General features: G+C 41.3%; 1 protein-coding gene across 2 annotated transcripts in view; it reads left to right on the top strand.

Moving 5' to 3' along the window:
• KIAA0319 (KIAA0319 ortholog) overlaps nucleotides 1-18,514 on the top strand; it is an 81,694-nt gene that overhangs the window by 24,182 nt on the left and 38,998 nt on the right. For both annotated transcript variants that reach the window (XM_077492283.1, XM_077492284.1), the window contains 6 exons: nucleotides 784-876; nucleotides 974-1,106; nucleotides 5,682-5,910; nucleotides 10,739-10,862; nucleotides 12,849-12,981; nucleotides 13,954-14,102. In XM_077492283.1, coding sequence (XP_077348409.1) covers nucleotides 784-876; nucleotides 974-1,106; nucleotides 5,682-5,910; nucleotides 10,739-10,862; nucleotides 12,849-12,981; nucleotides 13,954-14,102 — 861 coding nt within the window. The remainder of the gene's footprint in view (nucleotides 1-783; nucleotides 877-973; nucleotides 1,107-5,681; nucleotides 5,911-10,738; nucleotides 10,863-12,848; nucleotides 12,982-13,953; nucleotides 14,103-18,514) is intronic.

Raw genomic sequence — 18,514 nt, 5'->3', positions numbered from 1 at the left:
TGTATAGTGTTTGGTGAACCTTACAAAACCCAGGACACACTTCTCTTGTTTTCAATACTACAGCTCTATCCACATGGGCTGTTATCTCATCTATCATTTCCTGCACACTTCAAAATTCCAAATGAACAATCTATGCAAGATTAAAATTAAGGAAGGAAAAAAAAATCTTTGTCTGTGTATTTAGTGAGAAGGGAGATCACTGATTGATTGCATTTAATTTAAAAAACATACAGCTGGAGATGGGTGGTAGGTAGGAGGTCAGCTGGTCAACACCTTCCTGTGTCATGACCTATAGTCTGCCCAGGAAGTAAGGCAGAACTAATGGATATGTTTGGGAAACATCCACGAGGACAATAAGGTAAAGTGTATGTAGAATTAATAGAAAGCTTATTTATAAAAATTTTTGCAAAAGAAGTACATTAATGCTATACTGGTACATAGGGGAGCTGGAATTTTAGAAAAAAAAAAAGTGAACTTAGCCTTTAAAGTTGATTCACTAAAGCCAAAAAGACTGTGAACTTTTCAAGTTCAGTTGCACTCATTTTCTCCAGAGCTTTGTAAATGTGGTAAGGCTTCATTTTGTAACGACTACCCAATCAGGTGCAAGGAAAGTAAAATAAACAGCATTTTTGCTTGCACGTGATTGGATGATGGAAATAAGCACAGCTTTACCACATTTACTAAGCTCTAGGGAAAATTTGCGTAACTGCACTTGCAAAGTGCTCAGTCTATTTGAATTAGTAAATCCACCCCAAAGTTTACTTATATTTCTAATTATTTTAGCTGCTAGAGTAAACCTGTGGCCAGTTGCAGTTGTGTCTCCAAGAACACAAGAAGTGTCCTCACCTTCAACTTCTGCCTTTATTGATGGACGCCGTAAGCATAATTATTTCCTTCAGTTTAAAAAGTGCAATGTGGTGTTTAATTTTCTTATTTTATCAAAGCAATGAGTTATCTTATGTCTCCAACACAGAAAGTAGCGATGATGATAAAATCATAGCATACCTATGGGAAGAAATTGGAGGACCTTCAGATGAACTGAAGACTGTAGGAGAGGAATCCGTTTTGCATCTTTCTGATCTGGAGCCTGGAAACTATACATATAGGTGGGGATATAGGAATATTTTGGTTTACCTTTAAATGTAATTTTCACATTAAGGAATGCACAGAATTGTTTGGAGATGTTAAACAGAAATCATTATGGGAGTACTGACTGCCATTTAAAAAAACAAAAAACAAGCAGTCTTTAGTAGGTGTTGAAGCAGAGCTGAAGATCACCAAAAGCCTTTTTTCTTAGGTAAATATTAGAAGAATATTTTGTATTTTCATTTCCATGTATTGCATGGAGCTCTAGACCTTTTTTATGTGTTTTCCGGGCTATCTTTTCCTGCTTTGTTGAAAAATGCATGTTGTCTACATAGCTCAATAGCTCAAAGTCAGAGTTAGATACTTAACTGAACGGTGCAGTAGCTCAACCCATCTCCTCTTCCTTTATACAAATGTTCAGTTGCAGACAGACAGTAAAAAAGCAAAAAGCTTATACTGTTTTATAGCTGTACCCTATAGTACACATTACTGATAATACTTAGATTTAGTGAATTCTATTTAGTCGTCAGCTCTTATCATGGGCTTGGGTATTCAAGCCTTGGCTGGGTTCACTCTGTTTATTTGTCTATGACAAGTATTAGAAACTAATGTTAAAATAAAAATAAAATACGCTGCGCTAGATAAGTCCTATACCTAATAATCTGTGCCTTAATCTTTAATTATAGATGCACAGGTGAATAATAAAGTACATAAATAATAAAGACACAGCTGGTATAAAGTGCAATCTGTGGCAAGCAAATAATGCGCACTCAAATGTAAAGACACAACTGGAAAAAAAGTGTACAAGTGCAAATAGTGCCAGAACCACACTCAATAAATTTGATTAAAATATATAAACCTAACCATTACGTGGTGCCAGATAGCAGACTGTGTTAAGCTGTGATGAGAAACAAAGTACTGATGGTGGTGAGATAGATGCAAAACGATGTGATCTCCAGTGATCAAATTAACAACATGCTTCTACATCCAGCCGTGATTCTGAATCACGCATAGGTGAAATCCAGAAACCCCTTATGGTAATGAGCTCACCTTGGAGCATGTGACTAGCTTTTACACTAAGTCAAATCACGCATATGAACCACTATGGGTTTCTCAGCTGTTTCCCTGGATCAGAAGTTTCCTCAATGCAGTATTCAAAAAGTGCATGAAAAAGGAAAAAAAGCTGCAATATCATTTTAAAATTTTATTACACACAAGTTAAAAAACGCTCCCCCGCCGGGTTACTCACATATATAAGGTGCGTCAGTGCACCATACTTCATAGAGCCTAATAGATACTGAAAACAGTATGGGTATGGCTTGTATTTCCTCTAGGCAGGTATACTGTCTCTCACTCCGTCCTGGCCCCTCCCCTTAGAAACGAATGTATTACTTTTTTCTTTAGCATATATAGTGCTACCCTCAAAGGGGCCACTGGTAATGAGTCCTAACCTAAAAGTACAGAGGCTGCCCACCACCACAAGCACCAGTCCATTAATGTCTTTTTCTAAATGTATTGTTTGAAGAAAATATACCAGGATAAAGATCGGGCATGGGATAATCCAAAATGATTAGCATATAGCATTTACAGGACAATTTTCTCCTTAAGTAAATGTGAATGTTGGACAGTCTAAACTCCCACAGTGAAGACCATGAGCTAACTTTCTGAACAGGCTAAGACCTCACAGCTAAAGACCATGATGCAAGTTTCTGAGCAGTCTAATGCTGCGCACACACGATTGTTTTTTCCGCCAACAAATGTTCGATGTGAGCTTCTTGTCGGAAATTCTGACCATGTGTAGACTCCATCGGACATTTTTTGTCGGAATTTCCGACAACAAAAATTTGAGAGCTGGACAACAAAATCCGCTGTCGGAAATTCCGAGCGTGTGTACACAATTCTGACGCACAAAATTCCACGCATGCTCGGAATCAAGTGCAAGACGGAAGTGCTGATATTCACACAGAGTTCTGACAAACTAATTTCTTTATTATTTCTTGTGATCTCATGAATAAATTTTTTTGTTTTTTTTCGCCAAATCTTCAGAATAATGTTTTTAATTTTTGTTTATAATAGTCCTTTTCTTTTTTTTTGGAAATCAAGATCTCCTGTTTTTTTTTTCTAGTGATCTCTATAATCTTTTTAGTTTTTTTTTGTTTTGTGTGTCAAGTTACCACAACACCATTATTATTTTTTAACCTCAAAGAGATTGGTAGGTGTTAGTGTCCCTTGTTAATTTGACATTATATTTTTGAAATGTACCTGCCTACTTACAAATAAACTGTCCTTTTTTAATTATAACACATAGCCAATGATTTAAGAAAAAATATATACATTTATTAGGGGTCCTAACAAAATAAAGAGGAAGGCAACGCTGGATAAACTGGTGAAATTAGCGAAGCCTTTGCACCCCAGGGCACACATCAACTATTTGACAGGCAAAATTGGGAGCCTAAGGACTCCATTTAATAGGGAGCACAATCCAGTCCAGGACTTTGAGAGATCAAGAACAGGAGCAGATGGCATATATGTCCCCAGGCTGTGATCTTACCACAGCCCGAATATTTTGCCAGACTAGACTGAACCCAGGCCATCACTTTCTTGTCTTCCTTACACGCTTGCTTCCACCCTTGCTTCCAGACTGTGGTTCTGGTGTTAGAGTTGTGGCAGGAGGTGTAGGAGGAGGAGGATGGTCCAACTCACACAGGTGGATTTTGCTTGTGATTTCGCCCCTCAACCCCTTATTTAGGGCCATATATATCAGTTCCTCACAAAAGAGGCATTGGCCCACCTCCATTTGCTGCATTTTGTTGGCAGCCATGCAAGCATAGGCCTCCAGAAGACTGGTGGGGGTTCTGAGGGCCGCAGAAGCCTGCCAAATTAACCCAAGTTCTGACTCTTCCACGCTCCTCCCCTTCCTGGGGCCTTTTTTGTTGAAGGTGGAGGGGAGGTCTTTCATCAAACTTCTAATAACACAAGATTAGAAGAAGGAGCCCAAAGGGTAGCGCACTGGCTATTGAACTTCCTCTTTATAGTGTCGTTGTATGTGTTTTACGTCAGAGCGTTCTTGGCGATCAGAATTTCTGACAACATTTGTGTGACCGTGTGTATGCAAGACAAGCTTGAGCCAACCTCCGTTGGAAAAAAAATCCCAGGATTTAGTTGTCGGAGTGTCCGATTGTGTGTATGCAGCATTAGGCTTCACAGTTATAAGACTATTGTTCAAGAATCTTTGGTATCTGGTTACCTTACACCTATGCACAAGTAGGTAGACAATGTGATGTCCAGAACACTGCCCATTCACAGGGTTCAATCTAGGGTCTTTAATCACAAGTCCTCAGGTCAGCTGCCACCTTACAGCTTTCTGTGGACACAGTCCAATGATTAAGACAGTACTTCTCTAAACCAGATCCTTTGTGGTGAGGTCCTGCACACAGCTTCTAAGAAAATCCATCCAGGCTCTCAGCTCTGACACCAATGAGACCTTAAGAAGATATATATATATTGTACATTCACATCAGTCCCTGCCCGCAAGGAGCTTATAATCTAAGGTTCTTATCTCACATTCCTACATACCTCATACACATTTAGACAGGAACCATTTTATCTACCAGCATGTCTTTTTGGAGTGTGGGAGGAAACCGGAGTGACTGGAGAAACTAATTGTGACCGATGACTGATGAGTGTGAAAAAAATAACTTATTAGCCACTACACTGGTGTACTGTATAGTGGTTGATAAGCTCTTATTTTCAATGGTCAAAAATATGGGTAGATGTCAGCTCCAAATTGATTAGAAATAATATGGTACCAACATCCCTTAATTTTGTAGAACTGGTAAATTGGAGATATGGGACTTTAAAGGTACATCATATAGACAATCACTCAAGTTTCATATACAAAGTATAAATTATTTATTTAATAAACTGATAAAAAGTAAGGAATACAGTTTAATCACAGTCATAGGTACATACACACCGCCTATCACTGACAATGAGATACTGTAGTCACATACATATTGGTATCACGTCCAAATATTTCGACGTGTTTCGTCGATGTGGCTTTGTCAGGAAAAAGGACGTAAAGATTTAATTAACAAGTATAATGGAGCACATTTCGCTCAGCTTTAGGTGTATATGAAAAAGAGAAGAAAACAGTGTTAATATACAATATACCTTCAACTTAATATAGTACAAGTTTGCACACACGTGTCTATGAATCATTCACAAATCAAGTAAAAACCAAATGAAGAGAACCCCCTACCTCAAAAAATGGGGCATGAGAGTAAATTCAAATGGGAAATCCCCCTGAATAGCCTAACTCCAGTCCAGAAACCTTTAAATGTACCTTTTAATGTCCCATATCTCCAAATTACCAGTTCTCTTATTTTCAGTGTTAGCTACTTTTTAAGTATATGACTAGGAATATGAGCTATACAACTTAATTTATATTAAAAAAGGTTTTATAAAAAACATTACTAGTTGGAAAATGGCAAGTTTTTTTTGTGGGTTCCTTATTTTTTTTTATTGCAAGTTAGTGTATTTATATTGAGTTTGTAATGATGCTAGATTTAAATATGTTTTTCATCTTTTGACAGGTTAACTATAACTGACTCAGATGGGGCTAAAAATTCTACTGAAGCCTCTGTAATGGTTTACAAACCTGTAGACAATCCACCCATTGCCAATGCTGGACCTAATCAAATTATAACACTTCCCCAAAATCATATCAATCTGAATGGAAACCAGAGCGAAGATGACCATCAAATTGTCAGCTATGAGTGGTCGCTGAGCCCCAGCAGTAATGGGAAAGTGGTGACTATGCAGGTATTATGGATCATGTGTATGCCTGTTGTTGGTATTTGAGGACAATAGCAAATGTGGACACATCTTATGTAGGAAATTGCAAACACTGCAAACAGACATTTACCTTATTCAGTTATCAGCACAGATGTTTTATGAAAATCAAATTAAGAAAAACTGTAAATCGCCATCCAATCTTTTTTTCTCCTAGGTTTCCAGTATAGATAAAAATATTAAAGGGGGATGGGAATGGCTTATATAAGCAAAAAGATTTTTGTACTTACTGTAAAAGCTTTGACTTAGAGTTCATTGAGGGAAATAGAATTGTAGAATAGTCTATGACATGCCGTTTATAGGACACTTGCAGCAGTACATAAGGCCACATAAAAAAGGGGGCTCTAAGTAATATACAAGTGTAAAAATCGTATTTCCTTTATCATCTTTCGAGGAACACATGATTGTAGAATAGTCTGATATGTGGGACCTCCAAAAGCAGGGATGGGCAAAGCCAACCAATCGATGTGGAATTTAAGTAGCATCAAGGCCTAGAGGCCTAATTAAGAGCAAGTTGCTCAATATGGAGAAGAATTTTGTCTGGAGGAGACATATTCTATCAACCTGGTGTTTTAGATCAGATCCAACAGACTTCCAAGAGGGTACTTGAAGAAGCATAGAGTTTCTACCAACAATATGGATGAGAAATACAGGTGGAAGAATACTTCTCAAAAAGGAAATTAAGTTAGACCAGCAGTTACATTTTTCAAAAAGAAAATAACTTTGAAGGCCTAAGCCTAGTATTCCAAACCCCCGGGAGGCAGCCCAAGGTGATTAAGTCACTATAAGCAGTCAATTAGTGGAACCAGATGATTTCAAAGTAATTACATAGAAAAGGGATCCTCAAACTACGGCCCTCCAGTTGTTGTGAAACTACACATCCCATGAGGCATTGTAACTGAGCAACTGGAGGGCCATAGTTTGAAGACCCATGACCTAGAAGAAGCCTAAACAGAATAATGCTTCTTTCAGGCTGAAACAGTAGTAGAAAGAAAGGGAAATTTCAGCCCCAGAAGAATTTACCGCCTTCCTGATCAGGCCATTTTTTGCGATACGGCACTGCGTCGCTTTAACTGACAATTACTCAGTCGCATGACATTGTACCCAAACAAAATGTAAATAGAGCTTTCTTTTGGTGGTATTTGATCACCTCTGCGGTTTTTATTTTTTGCGCTATAAACAAAAACAAAGCGACAATTTTGAAAAAACACAATATTTTGTACTTTTTGCTATAATAAATAAACACATTCTTCATCAGTTTAGGCCAATATGTATTCTTCTACATATTCTTGATAAAAAAACACCGCAATAAGCGTATTTTGATTGGTTTACGCAAAAGATATAGCATCTGCGAAATAGGGGATAGACTTATGGCATTTTTATTATTATTATTTCTTTTTAGTAATGGCGGTGATCTACAATTTTTATTGGGATTGCAACAGACACATCAGACACTTTTTTTTGGGACCAGTGACATTTATACAACAATCAGAGCTAAAAATAGCCACTGATTACTGTAAAAATGTCACTAGCAGGGAAGGGGTTAACACCAGGGGGCGATCAAGGGGTTAAATGTGTTCCCTAAGTGGGGGGAATGTGGCTGACTAAAAACAGGCGAAAGATCGTTGTTCCTACTTAGTAGGAACACACGATCTGTCTCTTCTCCTCTGCCAGAACCAGGATCTGTCACGAGTGATCGTGCGTGACTGCGGGCGCACCTGCTACAGCATCTTAAAGAGCCGACGTACAGTTATGACGGCTCACGCAGAGGAGCCATTCTACTACAGTATAACTGCGGCGGCTGGTTGGGAAGGGGTTAACCGTCACCACCCAAGGAGAAAATTGCAAGAAAATTTAAAAACTACTCAACAGCTTCAACTGTAAACTAATTTGTGGTATATCATTCAGCCCAGGTTCATTCACTAAGTGAGTTTTATAAGACTAGGCATACCAGAGGTTGCGTTGATCTCTGAATCTTGTAAAAATGTATTGTAAACTGAGGCATAATAGTGGGAGGCAGTGTTATATGGCAGCCGGCTTAATGTTTTTTGCTGTGCCAGTGTTCAAACATCCTGTATGTGGCAGTATAACTTTTAAAGACTGTTGTACAATCCTGGTAATGTAGACAAAAACCCACCCAAGCTCTACCGCATGATTGTAGAATGATGTGCAAAATAACGGTGCTCAGGCTTCTTTTGTCCCATAAACATCAAAATAGTAGGAAATGCCGGAAACTCGATTGCTTCTTCTTAAATCTTTATTGAGCACTTTATGTGCCAGTAAATGTCCTGTATCTCTAAGATGATTGATCAAAGGTTGTAAATAATCATCAACCCATTCACTACGTTTTCCTAATAGGGATCCAATACCCGCTACTATCGGGCATCCCTTAACAGGGGATTGCTCTTGTGCACATTTGGAATGTAGTGGAATTTTGGGGTCACAGGTTTATCTGCAAATAAGAAATCAATGATCCGCTATTATAATACCCCAATTTCTCCACCATCATCCAAAAGTTGAAACAAGCCCCTTTTGAATACGGTCAGTAGGATCAGAATCCAGTGGCTTATAGGTGCTGGTGTCATTGTGCTTTTAACTTATGAGGTCTGGAACAGGTGAGAAGATCTGTTGGGGAGGGGGATACATACCATACTTCAGCGGGAGGTGTGGTGGATACACAGATTGAATGCTCGATTTCCTAGAGGAATGAACAGTAGAAGGGATGTGAATTTGTTTTTAACCACTTCAGCCCAGGAAGATTTGTACCCCCTTCCTGACCAGAGCACATTTTGCGATTCGGCACTGTGTTGCTTTAACTGACAATTGCGCTGTCCTGCGATGTTTTACCCAAACAAAATTGACGTTCTTTTTGCCCCACAAATAGAGCTTTCTTTTGGTGGTATTTGCTCACCTCTGCGGTTTTTATGTTTGCGCTATAAACAAAAAAAGCGACAATTTTGAAAAAAACTCAATATTTTTTACTTTTACTTTTTGCTATATTAAATATCCCCCAAAAATATATATATATAAAAAGATTTTTTTCCTCAGTTTACGCCAATATGTATTCGTCTACATATTTTTGGTAAAAAAAAAATCTCAATAAGTGTATATTGATTGGTTTGCACAAAAGTTATAGCATCTACAAAATAGGGCAGTTTAGGGTTTTATGGCATTTTTATTATTATTATTTTTTTAAATTTTTTTTACTAGTAATGGCGGCAATCTGCTATTTTTATTGGGACCGCGACATTATGGCAGACACATCGGGCACCTTTGACACATTTTTGGGACTGCTGTCATTTATACAGTGATCAGTGCTATAAAAATGCACTGATTACTGTAAAAAATGTCACTGTCAGGGAAGGGGTTAACCACTAGGGGGCGATCAATGGGTTAATGGTGTTCCCTCTCTGTGTTATAACTGAAGGGGGGAGGGGACTGTCTAGGGGAGATGACAGATCCTCTGTTCATACTTCTCCCCTCAGAGAACCGGAAACTGTGTTTACACACACAGACCCCGGTTCTTGGTGTTTCACCAGCGATTGCAGGAGTCCGGCAGTGATCACGCGTCCCCCTAGTGGCCATAGGGCGAAGCGACGTGGCATAACGTTATTTTGCCTAGCCGTGCCATTCTGCCACAGTAAAACTGTGGCAGCTGGTCGGCAAGTGGTTAAAGTAATACAGTTTGATTCCACAATGGGTTAATTTTTCCCTAGAGTTTTCAGTCTGTGTTTCCATTTTTCCCTCCTCTCTTTCTCTGGTTCTGCAAACCTCACATGATTTTATTTGTTAATTGATTTTAAATTGAATTGTACCGCTCCTTTTTTTGGAGCCTTGCCAGTGTCGGCTGCCTTTGGCCGTTGGCGACTTTGGGACGCTCTGGGCCGTTCTTGGCAGCTTTCGGCGGCTTTTGGCCGCACTCTGCCGACGAGAGCGCCCGAAAGCTTTTGAGAAATGCCGAAGGCGGCCGGAAGCTGCCCACAGGCTCACAATCGGCGGGGGATCGGCGTATAACACGCACCTGCGATTTTCCCCTGATTTTAAATACGGTATGTGATTTGGAACTGTCAAAACAGTGTGAACGGGGGCTAAAAGAACATTTTCTGGCAGCCATTGTCTTTGAACTCCACTGCATTGCTGATCCCTGGCTGCTGCAGGTTTTTGACACCTCCAGATGTGTCAATATCCTTTCCTTCCTGCTGCACACTGTGGTTCTCCTTTTAGAGGCTCGTACATCCTGTAAAGCAGGGATATGCAATTAGTGGACCTCCAGCTGTTGCAAAACTACAAGTCCCATCATGCCTCTGTGTGTCATGCTTGTGGCTGTCAGTCTTGCTATGCCTCATGGGACTTGTAGTTCTGCAACAGCTGGAGGTCCGCTAATTGCATATCCCTGCTGTAAAGATATATAAACTGTCAGAAGGGTCTACAGAGTGTGCTGGGAAGAACAGTTATTGAAAGCCTAGAAAATGTTGAATACCTGAAGAAGCCAGGGATAAGAAAAGTGTGTCGAGCACAAGCCACTGGAAAGGTTAGTATATAGCATCATTTTGATGATTTTAGTACCTATCCTGTATTGACCAGGTCACAACAATGGGTTTTGGGTGTGTGTGTGTATACGTTGTATATACATTTTTGTATTACATTTAAATATTTTATACTGTAAATGACAAAGTATTCACAAAGCACCATTGTCTACAAGTGATGGTGTTTGTTGGTTTTATTTATTGGCGAAACATTTTTAAAACATCCTTGTGGTTCTTGGGTTAAATGTGATTTGAACTTTTATATTACACAGGGTGTACGTTCCCCATACCTTCAAGCTAAAGCAGAACAGCCTGGAGAGTATATATTTCAGTTGACGGTGACAGATTCTGCCAAGCAGCAGTCTACTGCTCAAGTAATTGTAACTGTGGAGCCTGGTAGGTGAGGTGACGAATCGTACGTGTTCTTGTGAGTGACTTGCTAAAGGGACAGCTCTGATTGTTTGCTTGCTCAAAAAAGTTACGTGTGGTATGGTATTCTATATGATGTAATGATAAACATTAGTGTGCCATTATTCTATAAAATAAGAGTGCCTGCCCACATTCCTGTACTCTGCCCAGTGAGACTACCCTTAATGGCCAACTAGCTGGTAGTTGGGCAGGACAGAAGGCATGGAAGTGAGTTTTCTAGTAGTAAAGTAAAGCCAAGCCAATGTCAGAGGGGCCCAAATATGAGGGTTTTGTTGGTCAGTGAATGTAATAGAGAGGGTTTTTTGGCTAAAGAAGGTAAGAGATGACATTTTCTTTTTTGTTGCTTTTGGAAAGAGCTTTCATTTTAACTACTTCAATACTGGGCACTTTCGCCCCCTTCCTTCTAAGGCCAATGTTCAGCTTTCAGCGCTCTTGAATTTTCAATAAGAATTTTGCGGTCATGGAACACTGCACCCAAATGAAATTTTTATAATTTTGTTCACACAAATAGAGCTTTATTTTGGTGGCATTTATTCACAAATCAGTTTTTTTTTTTTTGTGATATAAGCGAAAACAGAGCGGAAATTAAAAAAAAAAACTATATTTTCTACTTTCTGTTTTGAAAGAAATCCAATAAAATCAGATTTTGTCATAAATTTAAGACAAAATGTATTCTGCTACATGTCTTTGGTAAAATCCTGTTAAGTGTATACTAATTGGTTTGTGCGATCAAGGACATATGTGCGCAGATGATCATGTGCAGTACAGATGTGCGCAGATGATAATTGGGACATATGATTTCACTGTTACATATGGGGGACAGGTATTTTTACTATGTGGGGACAGTGTTTTGGGGACATTGTGATTCTACACTGTGTGGGGACACTGGACCAGTGATCAGTGTGTAAAAAGCTGTAAAAAACAGCTCATACTCACTGATCACTGGCTGGCTGCAGCGATCTCCTCTCCTCACTGACAACTTCCATGTGAGGAGAGGAGTGCCGATTGCCTAGCTGATTGGACACAGTCGTCATGTGATCAGGAGGGTCCATCACAGAGGCCTCCTGGTGATCGGAGATGCACAGTGTCTGCGTGACATGAGCGCATCCGGATCGCGCCGATGCGAGGGCATGCACACGAGCGACCCCCCTTCTTTCTGGGGGACGTTCCTGAACGTCCACTCAGAAGGCAAAAGCTCCCACCCACCCGTATATGTGCAGTGGCCCGGTGGGAGATGGTTAAGCATTTAAAATGGCAGGATCCCAATAAGGTCCCATAAATAGTCCAGGCAGATTAAGTTTAGTTATACTCCATCTCCAGTTATGTACTTTTATAGCACCCAAAACTGACATCACAGCAAAATCCATACCAATATTTTTTTGGACATGAATAACTTAGTTACTGTATATAGTGGCTGTATCTTTAAGTGCCCATGGTTGTTGCCTAGTTTCTTAATTTCTCCCCTGCCTGAGCCTTAAGTTTTGAAAAACTGGGAGGGCGCACCCACCTTGTGCATTACCAAACATAAAATGTATTAAAATAGTAAACCCAAAAGTCATACAAACAAATGTTAAAAGAAAGGCTTAACATTGCTCCAAACATTCGGAACCATGTCTTCTAGACACCTGCAACCTGGACCGGATGTTGGGAAGAACCAGATGGCATCACAAACGGCTTACACGTTACGAGAGAGTACCCCCTTCATCAGAGCCTCAGCAGTAGCCACACAAGGACCATGTATTGTGTTGAGCCTTAAGTTTACCTGTTCTGAACACTTTCAAGAATACATATGTATATATAGTCTTTCTTGACATGGATATGTGAGTTGTATCCTGAGATAGACTGTTCAGGAGGCTAATATTTCAGGATCTCAGGTTTCCCACACAGGTTGCACACCTAATAAAGTAATGGCCAATATTCTCATGTTAATTTAGTTATGTTTTATTCCTGCAGAAAATAATAGTCCACCAGTAGCAGAAACTGGGCCAGATAAAGAACTGACTTTTCCTGTGGAATCTACAACACTAGATGGAAGCAGAAGTAAAGATGACCATGGCATTGTGTCCTATGAATGGGAGAACATCAGGTATCAGTTTATAAAGCAGAAGAACAGAGTGAAGATAAATCAGAATCAATAATAAAAAGATAATGCAGGCCTAATATTATCTATGATCCTTGTACAGTTAAAGATTTCTGTGCATACATAGAAAAATAAATCTAGTTCTTAGCTGGTAGCAATGGATACGTTAGTTCTGTTACACCATGAATATCAATAATCCCTTATCATTCTCTATCTGCTCTAGTTCTAAAGAGAAGTATAGGTTATGTTCAGTGAGCATTTATTTTGAGTTATTATTGTATATTATAGGGAACGTCCAAAAATGTTAATTGTGACGAAGTAGTAGCCTAAATCAATGTACATTTTTTTTGGTTTGAATTATTTGTGCAAAAAAGCAGTCCACCTCTTGGAATGTGATGGTGTCTAGGCACTGCTATGCCTACAGCTTCATAACTGTATACGCTATATTGCCGAAAGTATTGGACCACCTGCCTTTACGCACACATGAACTTTAATGGCATCCCAGTCTTAGTCTGTAGGGTTCAATATTGAGTTGGTCCACTCTTTGCAACTATTACAGCTTCGACTCTTCTGGGAAGGCTGTCCACAAGGTTTAGGAGTGTGTCTATGGGAATGTTTGATCATTCTGCCAGAAGCGTACTTCTAAGGTCAGGCACTGATGTTGGAGGAGAAAGCCTGGCTCGCAGTCTCCACTCTAATTCATCCCAAAGATTTTATATCGGGTTGAGGTCAGGACTCTATGCAGGCCAGTCAAGTGTTTATCAAAATTATTTAAAAAAAAACTGTGTCTTTGATAACTGCACTAATAGATTCCAATTTTAGTAGGAAACACTTTTCAAGCTTGTTTGATAAATGGGCTTATGGAGGTACAATGGGAAAAACAGCATCTTGCAAAGGGATCTACTTATGCAGATTTTTTTATTTTAATTCTACACTCATTTTGCTGTTGTGTTAACATAGATTTGTCCCTTTTTACAGTGGGCCCACCACAGTGATAATTCAAAACAGTGATAAACCAGTGGCTGTTGTTTCTGATCTGCACATTGGAACATACCGCTTTCGTTTGACTGTCAAGGACCAGCAAGGGTTAAGCAGCACAGCTGCTGTCTCCATTACAGTTAAAGAAGGTAAATACTATCAGTCATATCTCATTACAATTAAGGCGTGATAATGGCCTATGGTTAGACACACAAACTGTGCCTCTATACCTGCTGATGTACAGAATGCAACACAGAGTACAATATTATCCCAATATACAGTATTATTATCCTGAAGGATCGTTCCTTCAGTTGTCATTCCCCTTTCTTAGAATTTCTTCCTTGAGCAGGAAGTTTGTTAGAAAGCAAATAACATTGGGGTTGATTTACTAAAACTGGATAGGGCAACATTTGGTGCAACTGTGCATAGTAACCAATCAGCTTCTAACTTCAGCTTGTACAATTAAGCTTTGCTGAAAAAACCTGGGAGCTGATTGGTTTTGATGTAGAGCTGCGCAAGATTTTGCACTCTCCAGTTTTAGTAAATCAACCCCATAATGGGGTAGTCATTCTTGACTATTTCTTGAGCTGGGAGTTTAATGTTCTAGGGGGTTGTTAAGGATAGATTATAAAACAAGTTTCAGTTGATCAGTCTGAATTGAAGTAGAAAGAAATTAGTTCTTCAATTTTGCCTCCATCAGTTCTTCTTCCTGTCACCCATCTGAATCTTGGAAGTGTTCAATTCTGGGATCCTCTTCATCTGTATGTTATGCATGTCTGAACTATTATCCAGTGCATCTAGATGCCAACCTATATGAATTAAAAGACTTTATGGACCTAAGGCCGCGTACACACGCGGGGACTGTTCGCTCAACTTTGTCCGCTGAACAGTGTTTCAGCGGACAGTCCGCTCGTGTGTGGGCTTTCAGCGGACAGTTTCAGCGAACAGTCTGCTGAACAAGGTTTTTCGGAATTTCCGAAAAACTGTCCTCTGAAACCTTGTTTCAGCGAACAGTCCCCTCGTGTGTAGGCTTGTTCGTCAAACAAAGTTCCGCGCATGCTCAGAAAGAATTTATACGCCGAAGGTTGCATTGCAGTGTATAGGACGTCGTTTTCTAGTCCCGTCGTACGTGCCGTTCACGTCATCGCGCACGGTTTCAGCAAACTGTTCGTTCGTCGTGTGTGGCCATGTCCGTCCATGCTAATTTTGAGCGGACTGTCCGCTGAAACTGTTTGACGAACAAAGTTGAGCGAACAGTCCCCGCGTGTGTACGCGGCCTAAGAGTTTTTTCGGCGCTTTGATGTGGCATGGATGGGATTAGGGGCAAGACTGGCTAACCAGGAAATAGCAGCTGGGGGCAGACCGTGGCAAAATTCACAGAGGAGACACAGAGATCTCTGCGTGTCCCCTCGATTAGTGAAGGTGAGTGCCTATAGAAGGGCTGAGGAGCAGGGTCTAGGGCAGTGGTTCTCCACTTTCCTAGTGCTGTGACCCCTTGATAAAATTTCCCAAGTTGTGGGGACCCCAACAGTAAAATAATTTTCATAGCATGGATTGTCAGCACCCAAGACAAGACAAGTAATTTGCTCCCCTAACCCATGTATATATTTAGCGCTCCCTGAGTCCATTCCACTCGTACAGTATTAAAACCCCTTATGGTACATTGTGGATGTACCACTCTTTCTCTTTGTTATCCTTTCTTTCCCTTTTATCTCTCTCTCTATCCTAATTTCTTGTTTTTTTTTCCCCCATCGCTCTCTCTAGCCATCTTTCTTGTTCTTTCTCTTATTCTTCAGTGGCAGTGCGGGGAGGAGTTCTGATCAGCTTAGGTGCTCTTGATCAAGGTCATCTGCTGATCTGAGAACTGTAGTGGGGACTTTTAATGGATACTGTGTTACTGTGTCTCCAGCTTCGCTGTGTCTCCGACTTAGTGGTTTCTCGCAGCAGTAACACCTATGCCGAAATCAGGAGATAGGGTCTCCTTCAGCCCCTCCCATTTCACATTCCTCACCAGTCAGCTGACCTCTAGTCTCTGCCCCCCAGACATGCCATGAACTGAATGGGCGACTGCGAAGAAGCTGAGTGGGCGGCCGCAAGCTCCAGGGACAGCCCTGCTGGGTGGCCACGAAAAGGCTGGGAGAGCGGTGCGGGCTTCAGTAACAGCCCAGGATTTGTTGACCCCTGGCAAATCGTCATTCGACCCCTCTGGGGGTCCCGACCCCAGGTTGAGAACCACTGATCTAGGGAGCTGCCTGTTCTTCATCAGAGCTCCCGATGGTGGAGATGAGTCCAGTTGCTGGCAGCTCCCAGGCTTTGGCCCTCTGAATCACCCAGGCAAGCAGGTACTGGAGTACAAACTAATTATTGCTTTGTGTTTTCTGCAATTTATTAAGTTTAACAAAATACAGTATATGTTGTTAGATTGAACAGAGTTCATTACAAGTCTAGATGTCGTGCCATTTTTATTTTTTGATTTGTTGAGAGCACCCAGTACTAATGCATCAAAATAATTATTTGAGACATGTTTAACCACTTGCTTACTGGGCACTTAAACCCCCCTCAGTCCCAGACCAATTTTCAGCTTTCAGCGCTGATGCACTTTGAGTGACAATTGCGCGGGCATACAACACTGTACCCAAATGAAATTTTTATCATTTTTTTTCCACAAATAGAGCTTTCTTTTGGTGGTATTTAGTTACAGCTCGGAGTTTTATTTTTTGCTAAACAAACAAAAAAAGATGCAAAAAAAAAAAAAAAAAATCATGTTTTAATAGTTTGTTATAAAATTTTGCAAACGGGTCATTTTTCTCCTTCATTGAAGTGCGCTGATTAGGCGGCACTGATAGGCTGCATTGGTGGGCACTGATGGGCTGCATTGGTGGGCACTGATGGGCTGCATTGGTGGGCACTGATGGGCTGCACTGGTGGGCACTGATAGGCATAGTTAAGGCGGCACTAATAGGCACAGATAAGGCGGCACCGATGGGCACAGATAAGGCGGCACTGATGGGCAAAGATGGGCACAGATAAGATGGCACGGATGGGTGGCACGGATAAGTGGCACGGATGGGTGGCACGGATGGGCACTGATAGGTACCACAGATAGATGGGACTGATGGGCACTGATAGGTGGCACTGATAGGTGGCTCTGATAGGTGGCACTGCTGGGCACTGATGGGCGGCACTGCTGGGCACTGATGGGCGGCACTGCTGGGCACTGATGGGCGGCACTGGGGTGCAGCACCTTTGAGGCAGATTGGGTGGCACTGTGGGTGGCACTGTGGGGTGGCACTGTGGGGTGGCACTGTGGGTGGCACTGTGGGTGGCACTGTGGGTGGCACTGTGGGCACTATGGGCACTGACAGGGGGCACTGACGGGGGGCACTTACTTTTTCTTTTATTTTACTTCAGGATGGCACTGCGGGAGGCAGGTGGGCACAGGCAGGTGGCAGGTGGTCCCTTGTATTGATGGCCGTGATCGGGACTGATGTCCCGATCACGGCCGCCGGTGATCGGCTTTTTTTTTCTCTCCTCGCGCTGTCAGCGCGAGGAGGAATAATAGCCGATTACCGGCTCCGTTCTATCACATGATCAGCTGTCATTGGCTGACAGCTGATCACGTGATAAGGGGTCGGGATCGACCCCTTACACGGATCGGTGATCAGGCGAGTCTCACGGACTCGCCGATCACAGAGCGCGCCGCGCGCGCCCCTCAGGGGGCGCGCAGGCCGCTCGTAACCAGGACGACGTCAATAGACGTAGTCCTGGAAATGTAGGTCCGCGCTAATGCCGTCATTTGGCAATAGCGCGGATCTGAAGTGGTTAAAGGCTAAGTTCACTTTTTTTCTAAAATCCAGCTCCCCTATGCACCAATATAGCAATTATGTACTTTTTTGGCAAAAATATCAAAGCTTTCCATTAAATCTACAGACACGTACCTTACTGTCCTCCATCCATGATTTCAAATGTATCTATTACTTCTGTTTTACGTCCTTACAGACTGTAGGCCATGACACAGGAAGGAGTTGATCAGCTGATCTCATTAGCATACATCCTGCATCATCCACCCTCCCACTCCCAGCTGCACATTTTTTAAAAGAAATGCAATCAATCAGTGATCACCCTTCTCACTAAATACACAATATACAATCAGATTGCATAATGTATGGCCATCTTTATACAAGTACATAGGAGGGAGTGGACAGAAACACTCAGCTATCAAGCCCCGTTCACATCTCTGCATAGTAGGAACTCGCATTCCCACGTGCATTTTTTTTTAGCAAGGTGGGGGTGTTTTGGAGCATTTTCACTCATCACACATAGGGCAGCCCTTCCATCTCAATGGGCTGCCCTACACATAGCAACCTTTTTTTAGAGCGGAGTTGGGATCGTTTTTTACTGCGATTTTTGGTGCAGTGCATTTCTAAAATGCAAGGAAACGCATAGATGTGAATGGAGCCTCATTATTCTTGTGTTATCGCACCAATTTTACTTTCAGGACCCATTCACATCTAGCATAGTGTATTTTGTATCTCGTTTTTCCTGTGACACGCATAGAGCA

The sequence above is a fragment of the Lithobates pipiens genome, unplaced genomic scaffold, assembly GCF_037356315.1.
Source record: "Lithobates pipiens isolate NorthernLeopardFrog02 unplaced genomic scaffold, aLitPip1_a1.2 Scaffold_19, whole genome shotgun sequence".
Taxonomy (NCBI): Eukaryota; Metazoa; Chordata; class Amphibia; order Anura; family Ranidae; genus Lithobates; species Lithobates pipiens.
This window is presented reverse-complemented; position numbering and strand designations above follow the sequence as displayed.